Genomic DNA, 8,881 nt, shown 5'->3' on the forward strand with positions numbered 1-8,881 from the left:
TATTTAACTTTTTTCTTTAACTGGTCTCAATAAATAACTCAAATAATCTTGACTAAGTCCTGTCACGTCTCATTTTCTCAATATTTGTAGATTGTACAGAGGAAACTACTCTAGCTAAAAGGCTTTCATGCGAATTATTTTCTGCAAACCAACACGTCACGAATCTCAGATAAGCAAGGTATATTTTTTTAGAAATTAACAGGTTTTACAAACGGTCGGAAAGAAAACAGAATAGGATGTACATTTTCATTTGTACACAGAAATAAAAAAACAGGCAGCATAAAATTCAAAGAAATGTGTTAAGCTGGAATTCAGTAAAAAGGGACTTAAACTACTTGAGGTTCTACAGTAGTTTTGCATAACAAAATGAAATACAATAAAGTAAAATGCAAAAAAAAAAATGTTATTAAAAACGAACAAAAGATTTTATCACTGGAGAAGTAATTTTACCTTAACTGTTGGTAATCATGGAAACTATAAAAAAATGAAACTTCACCATTCTTGGGTTTCGTCGTCTTTTATACCTTTCTTCAGAAAACTCTGAATTTTCCAGCTTTTTTTACCCCAAGACAATTTTTGTGCTTTGTCCATATACTTACGCTATAATATGCTACAAGTACCCTACATTTTCCCTAAAAAAAAACAAAAAAAAGCCACATTTCTTTTAAAAAACCCAGCTTTAGTTGGGTTTTATTTAAAAAAACCCAAAAAACCGTGGGTCTATAGGCTCTTTTTTAAAAAAAACCGGTTTTTGCCAACCCTGCTTGAAGTACTTGCAGAACATTGTAAAGTATTCTGCTTTGGGGTCTGTGTTACTTGATTGAATTTTGCTATGAAAAGCCAAGGGGTGGAGAATGCATTCCGATATACTACACTACAGGTGCTAGTGGACAATGCGAGATTGATACTGTTCCGTGATGTATATTGAAGTTTTAAGAGCATATTGTATTAGTTCCTTTTTGATTTGCTGTGAAACTTCGGTAAGTCAAACTTGTGAAAGTTACAAAGTGTTTCAGTACCGAGAATAAAAAATTGAAGAAGAAAAAAAAGGTAGAATTTCTACTAATATTTTGGATTCATTATCCCAATTAAACTACCTTCAACTTTTGGTTCGTTTGAGATTTCGTGAAGTATTTCCGGTATCCATTTAGATCATCCTCAATTGTACTTTTTTTCTTATAAAAGAAAGGTTGCAGTATCAAGATGCCTTCTCTCTTTACCAGTTTTCGTACCGAGCATAAAGAAATACAAAAATTGCATTTGCAAATAAAATTTGAAGATCATTATGGATTTGTTTCTTGACAGAGCTGTTTAATATTCGACATTGAGCTGTTCAATAAGGGTCAGGATTTGTGAAGGAGCTATCAAAAATGCTATGTTATTAGACCTTCATTGATCTTAGGCTTGGGATCAGGGGCTCTCAACCGGATTTTTTTCGAAATTGAAATTTTAAAAACGAAATTGAAGGACCTCTTTAACTACATTTTCGGGGAAGGGGGGGAATGTGTATTCCGGCGATTTTTTCTAGATTGAAGCTCTAAAATTGCTTAACTTTTGACAATCTTCGATGACATTGGAGAAAAGGTTCAGGGACTCTCCCATGGAAAATTTTTGGAATTAAAGTCTTAAAAATACAGTCATAGGCAATTTTTTCTGATGTGTTGGGGGAGGGGGCAGAGTTTGATGGGCTTCTCTCGGAAAAGTTTCAATTTACAAAATGGATCCGCCACTGCAAGGAGGAGCACCTCCAATGAATTTTTTTCCTTTTGCATAAGATGAAAAAACAGCCATTAGAGTTGATTCTGTTCATCAAAATCAATGAAACTATTGAACAATAAAGTGGTATCATTATTGTTTACTTTTTATTTATCAATAATTCAAACAATACTTGAATGTGGCAAATATGTCGAGTCCACAACATGTGCATAAATGGGCAGTTCTCTCTTTAGTAAATAAGTTCTATAAAATATTTATGACTTTTTAATAACTATATTTGTGTGTCAATGCAATATAAACTGAGATACAGCATAGAAATTCCATTAGGTAATAATAGTTGCTACTTTCACAGAAAATTTTAAACTAGTTAGACCAAAAATTTTTACAGGAGCCATTAACATGCAACATATATTTGTATATTTTAGAAATTCAAAACATATTTCAACTTTTTTAAATGTTATAACATAAGAACACATAGGACTATAAATTTACAAAAAGTTTGAATTTAATATTTGCACCAATCACAAGTAGAAGGTTGAAACCAAGCCTGCCATTCCAAAACTTACCACAGTGGGGGGAACAAAGGTTTGAGTTCCATAAATTTTATTACGAAAAAATGTGTACAAAAATGTCTAGTTTCAGTATGTTTCTAAAATCTGGCAGGGAGGTGGGGCAAGGGTGGGGTCCCACTGATCGTCCAAATGACAGGTCTGGCTAGAACATCCTTATAAACTGACGAGTCCATAACAGCTTAACAGTATGAAATGCCCTGTATAATTTTTTCCAATATTTATTATGGCAGGGGTGCCCCCCCCCCTTCAAGCATAGGCGCACCCTCCCTAAAAATTGCGAAAAACCCCCCTTAAAAAAGAGAAAAATAGGGGGCAAGCAAGGCTAAGGTTGGCAAGTTTCTGCCAAGGTGGTTAAAACCACTGGTAGAAACCGGTCAAAACCGGCATGGCAAAAACCAATTTCTGCCACTTTTGGCCAGAAACTGGCAAAAACTCACAAAATGACAAAAAATTAATTATTGACACACAGTAGAAAATACATGGAAAAAATAATTAATTGTTAAGTAAAGCACAATCAATTGTTACATTTGGACCCTGCAGTTGCCTCTTAGAAAAGGTGGTTTCAAAAATCCAAACAGTTTTCTCAATTTAATGCGCACAAATGAGGAACTTTAGAATATTCTTGCAACAGAAGAGCTAGCACGCAATGCATCAAGGAACAATGTTCCTGAAACTTTCATCTATTGTACATTTTTTCAAACTGGTCCAACATCTAATAACTGGAAAAGTGGTAAAAATTTGACTGGAAAAATAAGTTTCGAGAAATTTGTTTTGCAAAGCCGTGACATTAGGTACACACAAAATCTAGGTTAATATTGGCAAGTAAAATTTTGACTTTCTTCTTGAAGCACATGATAATTTCAATCACACGCAATTTAGGTGAAGCATATAAAGCGAGCAAATCACTAGTATCAGTAATGCCTGTTTAGTTCTATATGTCACTCCTCTTGCTAAGAACCCATATGATTTGTCCTTTGCTAGATTAACGCAAATATTACAAGCATCTGCAGTTGAAAAGTTCCCTTTCTAAATTAAATCAAGGGAATTAGCATAGGATTTTATTTTTTACAATGATGAAATGAAGTTTGATATCTCAGTTAATTTAAACGAATATCATTCAGTAATTACTTTAAAAGTTAAGTAAAGTTAACGTCGTTAAAGACACTTTTAAGTTATTGCCAGTTTCTGCCGGTTTTTACCGCTTATAACCAGTTTCTGCCACTGGCATGGCACCGGTAGAAAGCCAATCCTGCTTTAAACAACCCCCTAAAAATTTCAATGGCGCAGTCTGTGCCATGACCCCCCTCCCCCCCAGGTGGGCACTCCTGGTTACGGTACTTAGTGAAACTAAGTTTTAAAAATTATGTTGGCTTAAAATATTTCTAAGAGAAAAAAACATTGTACATCCTCATTGGAAGTGTAAATTACACTTCAAATGAGGGACATACAATACATCATAGCAAATGATCGATTTCAAGGGATCCTCAAAACCATAAAGAGAACTCTTGTTTTAAACATTTACAATAAGATGACTACTATACAATTCAAAAGATACTACAAGCAACAACGTGAAAAAAGAAAACTTCACTAAAATATTAAAATTAACACTTACCTCAAAAAAAGTAACATTATTAGGGAACTCAGATGATGAATCCAAATTACTTATATTAAACTTCGACAAAGTACCATACATGGCAGCCATCGACTGTGGGAAATTAATACCTTTATCTAAATCCCTATTGGAATAGCTTCGAACTTTTCTCTGAGCTATGTTAATCAATTTTTTATCAATATCAATGCCGATTATTTTCCTAGGATACCATTGCTTGGCAATGTGTAAAGTGAGGATGCCTGTATTACATCCAATATCTAAGACATCTTTACGATAAAACAAATCTTTACTAAAAAATCTCAATCTCGGATCTTCATCAGTATCATTTCCAAAGTTCCAATTAGCATGATTAGTAACATGGTTACCATAACAAAATTTTTCAGCATTTGCTCTATATTTCTTAGTCTCCACTTTCTGTAAAAGCCTACTTTTCGTTCTTCGTCGTTTTGTTATTGGTTTAACAGCTGGTTTGTGAAATTTCAACGAGCCCTGGGGAACAACAGGAGAAACTATTTTGTCAGAAAGCGCGCGCTCATCAGAGCTATTTAATGAGATGCTGCAATCTAACTTGAGTTCCTTTGGTGCACAATCTTCAAGTGACAATGAAAGGGTAGGACTTTTTGAAATTGGCATCACATCACTATCTGATCCTTTTGCTGATGTTTGATGCACTTCAACTGAATTTTCTCCCTCTTCTCTCCTATTTTTCCGATGCCGCCGGCGCTTTCTATGTTTAGATGACAACAAATTGAATTCTATTTCTTCACCAGTATTTAAGTTTAGAGGATCATAGATGTTTGGCGGAATAAGAAGTTTAACTTGAGTACGATGCTGAGAAACAGGTAAAGGAGAGGATGCTGGGCTGAATGCGTTCAGTTGTTGATTGATTTTCTCATCTTCCAGACTACCTAAATTTAGAGGATCTTTAATGTTTCCTCCAAGCAAAAATTTTGTTGGTAAAGCTATACTCGTATACCGCCTACGTTTTTTACACAATACTTTATATTCTGAATGGCTGGAAAACGTGAATCGCCTTCTATTAAATGCTTTAGAAGATGAATGCAATAATATTTGTTTTTGAAACTGCTTATGTAATACAGATTGGCTTCGATTCAAGCGGAATTTAGCATGAGACCGTTTAATTTCATTTTCCGGTTCGATGTTCTCGCCATGCACCGGACTACCTGGATCGCATTTAAAACTATTATCCCTAGAAATATGAGACATAGACGAACATCTTTGAAGCGAAGGACTAGCAGCCATAATGAGGATTTATTTACCTTCACAAACAGTGATGTAAAAAATTAAATTAAAATTTAAATTATTTTTAACTACTAATTATGTCAAATAAAGTAGGATTATCACCCAAAAAAAGATAGTATTGCTCGAATTTTAAATACAGAATTATTTTGAAACAAGTAAATACACATAAAGGTTCTTACGTCAATATTTAAATCCAGGAATAACATAAAGACGTTCAAAATTGGCACGTGCGTTTATTTACTTGCAATGGCGAGAGAGTATGCAGTTTGAGTTCGAGACTATGTTGTAACAATGGCTACCGATGGTACCTCATCGGGGATCAAATGTTCTTCAGCCGTTGGAAAACTTGCATTCACACTTCTAACACAATTAGCATTCAGAAAATACGAATAGGAAGTCTTATGATAATTTTCAAGTTCAATACAACTAATAACAATAATCGAAGCAACACGAATAATGTTAATTCCGCTGTAATCCTTTCCTGAGTAGCTACGCATGTCGTAATCAACTAGCGAATAGCGATTGGCGACTGGTGGCGTTTTGGCGATGTGAGAAAAGCCTCCCTGCGAGTGGCGTTCTGTCGCTTGGGTGCACTGTTGCCAAACCGGTAACTTTAATTAAAAATTTAAAACACTACACAAATATGAAGTTAAAAAAAGTTGATGATAGTAGCTTTTTTTAAAAACGCGTTGCAGTCACCTTGCGAAGTGTAAATATGGATCGAAGAGTCGCCGGTATTCAAGAAAAAAATAACTGACGATTTCGATGAACTGGGCACTTTTTAGCTCTAAACTATAAGTTTTACCATGCGGGAGTCCGCATGGCTAGAATTAGAGGCAGGCGTGTGCACAGAAATGTTGGGGCCCGTCACAAATGACTTTTCTGCCCCCCCCCCTTCAAATTATGAAATTTTAATTTATAATAATTTTTGAAAATGTTTTTAGTTTCTCGTCATTCAGCAAAAAAGTTTCTTTCAAATCCGCATTTGAGTGCATAAAGAGCTTTTGTTCTTCAAACGCATCCAGGTGCGCCCCGATGGGAGGTCACTATGACCTCACAAAAAATTTCTTTACAGAGCAGATTTTGTCAGATGACTCGACAAATTTGGAGACATAATTACAATATTGCAATTTTTAAATGCCCGCGAATGTCCCCTTTTATTAGATGTACTTATGCGTGCAGGGGGGACTGGCCCGCCGGCTCATCGACCTGCAGGCCGATGCGTCCTTCCGCCTATGCGCCCTCAAGCCTGATCACCTTTATTATTTTATTATTATTTTTTTTTTTTTTTTTTTTGCAACTTTCTTGTTTTTTTTCGCGCTCCTTTCTTTTCTTTTCTTTAAACTCGTAAACCTGTGCACCATCGTTTTTCTTTTTCTTCTTCTTTTTTTCACCCTTTGGAGGCCAAGGTTGGCGCCTTCTTGCGGGACTCAATCCGCCCCTGCTTATGTGTGCATACCCACCCGTATTTTATGTTATTATGCTTAAATTCAAACTTTTATGGTCGTTGTCAAATACTTTGTTCTAATGGAACTGGGAATCGTTTACTATTTTCACACCTAACGGGACCTTGAAAATAAGCACACTACATAGACGTCCATAAAATACGACATCGACGACTCTTTGAATCTTGAAAATTGACCGATTAAGCCCGAGTTTGAATCCGTGAACTTGGGCGTAGGATGTTAACGTGTAACTACTGAGTCACAATGCCGGATACAGTTTGTTGTAAAATATTTAAAACGTGAAATGATTCGCATTTATCAAGGATAAACTTCCTTGCAAAATTTCGTTTTTACAAGTTGTCTAATAATGTCTTAGAAAAAAAGAAATAATTTACACATACACATATTCCGACAAAAATCACAAAATCTCAGGTACCATGAAACCGTTTTAGTCACCAGTTCGCTTTTTATGCAATTCACTTTTTTACGCAGAGATTGCCGGCTTCGGCTGCTGTCTTAAAAGGTTTTTTTGTGTCGATCCGGTGATCAGAGCAGGCTACGAGATTTTAAAATTTGACAGTGATATATTTGAGAAAAAACGCACAATTACTGCATAGTTTAAACTGACGCAGTATAGGTTACGAACCTTTCAATGTGATTGGGTTATATGTAGTATATATTAGGGTGTTTCGGGGAAAAAAAACGAAAGTCGATTTAAGTTGCACGCCCTCTTAAATTTTTCCTTTTAGGTCAAAGTAATTGTTAAAAAAACATCATATAGTTTGAACAACGGCAACCCGTGCTGATTTGGGCCTGAAAATGTGAACCAGCAATGTGTAGTAGACCGAATTGAAAAAAAATAAGTTCGATATTTCTCGTTGATAAAACGTTGTCTATATAGCCCCACATGCACCACAAAAACGTTTATCCAAATTAAAAAATATTTAGGTGTCCAGCAAGAGGCCAAAATTTTATAATTTTCTTCGAAAAGATTTTTTCGATTTATCTTTTACAAAATTACATATGCATTTAAATAAAATCTAAAGTTTAAAAATTATTAGCGCACACATTTTCAAATCAACATTTGCAAATGAATAATAAAAAATAATAAATAACAATAATAAATTTAAAATGAAAAATTTATCTTAAACTTGAAAAAAATCCGTAGTTTGAGTACTATGTGGGAGACTAAAATATTGCAAGAGAACAAAGAATTTCCTATTTTACGCTTGTTATCGACTTTACTGTTTACATTTTTCAGCTTCTTGAAATTTACCTTTACATTTTTTAAAAAATGTATATAAAAAATATGTTTTTTGAAGAAAATTACAAATTTTAGGCTTCCTGCTGGACGTCTAAATATTTTTTTTTTAATTTGGATAAATGTTTCTTTGATACATGTGGGGCTATAGGGGCAACGTTTTATCAGTATGAAATTTCGAACTTCGAAACATCCTAGTACACAGTGCTGTTTTAATCCTTTTAGGTGCAATTCGCACGGGTTGCAGTTGGTGAAATAATATGATTTTTTTAAACAATTGTTTTGACGTTAATGAAAAAATATAAGAGGGTGTGCCCCTTAAAAAATCGGTTTTCGTTTTCTTTGAGACACCCTAACGTGTACGTTGCATATAAAGGAGTTTGTCATTTAATTATGATGTTTGTCCTGCCTTTTTTAATCATGTTCACGTGTGCCATAGCTGTTCACATGTGCCCGTCAATAGGGGCACAATCATGTGAACAATTAAAGACATTTTTTAAAAATACCATACAGTAAAAAAAATATATATATTTTTTTAATCTTAAGAAACTCCATGATACAAAGAAAAGACCATTCATTCGTGGAAACTTTTTGGGCTGAAAAATTTGTAATATTTTTTGAATAATAAAGAAAAAGAAAAAATTGTGTTTATTTGCCCACTCTCCCTTATATATATATATATATATATATATATATATATATATATATATATATATATATATATATATATATATATATATATATATATATATATATATATATATGACCAAAAATATTGGGACACTTTCGAAAATTCAGATTTTTACTGATTTCTCGAGAAATAAAAGACCAATTGCTCTGTAATTTTTTTTCACATAAAAAGTGTGCTCTAACTGTCATTTTCCAATGAAAATTAAGTCTACTATTCATTTAGGGGACCAGCAGCAACTTCAGAAAGCAAACAAAGGATTTTGATCATATTTCATTGTAAATAGCTGGAAATAAGCTATAAATTTCAGATATAAGTTAAAAA

The 8,881-nt window shown here is 33.9% G+C and overlaps 1 protein-coding gene across 1 annotated transcript in view; it reads right to left on the reverse strand.

Annotated features, from left to right (window-relative positions):
• LOC129230997 (probable RNA methyltransferase Y17G7B.18) overlaps window positions 1-5,163 on the reverse strand; it is a 49,211-nt gene extending 44,048 nt beyond the window's left edge. Inside the window, exon 1 of the mRNA XM_054865241.1 lies at window positions 3,901-5,163. Within this exon, the coding sequence (XP_054721216.1) occupies window positions 3,901-5,163 (1,263 nt within the window). The remainder of the gene's footprint in view (window positions 1-3,900) is intronic.
• Window positions 5,164-8,881: the final 3,718 nt, after the last annotated feature.

This window comes from Uloborus diversus, chromosome 10 (assembly GCF_026930045.1).
Source record: "Uloborus diversus isolate 005 chromosome 10, Udiv.v.3.1, whole genome shotgun sequence".
NCBI classification, from domain to species: Eukaryota; Metazoa; Arthropoda; class Arachnida; order Araneae; family Uloboridae; genus Uloborus; species Uloborus diversus.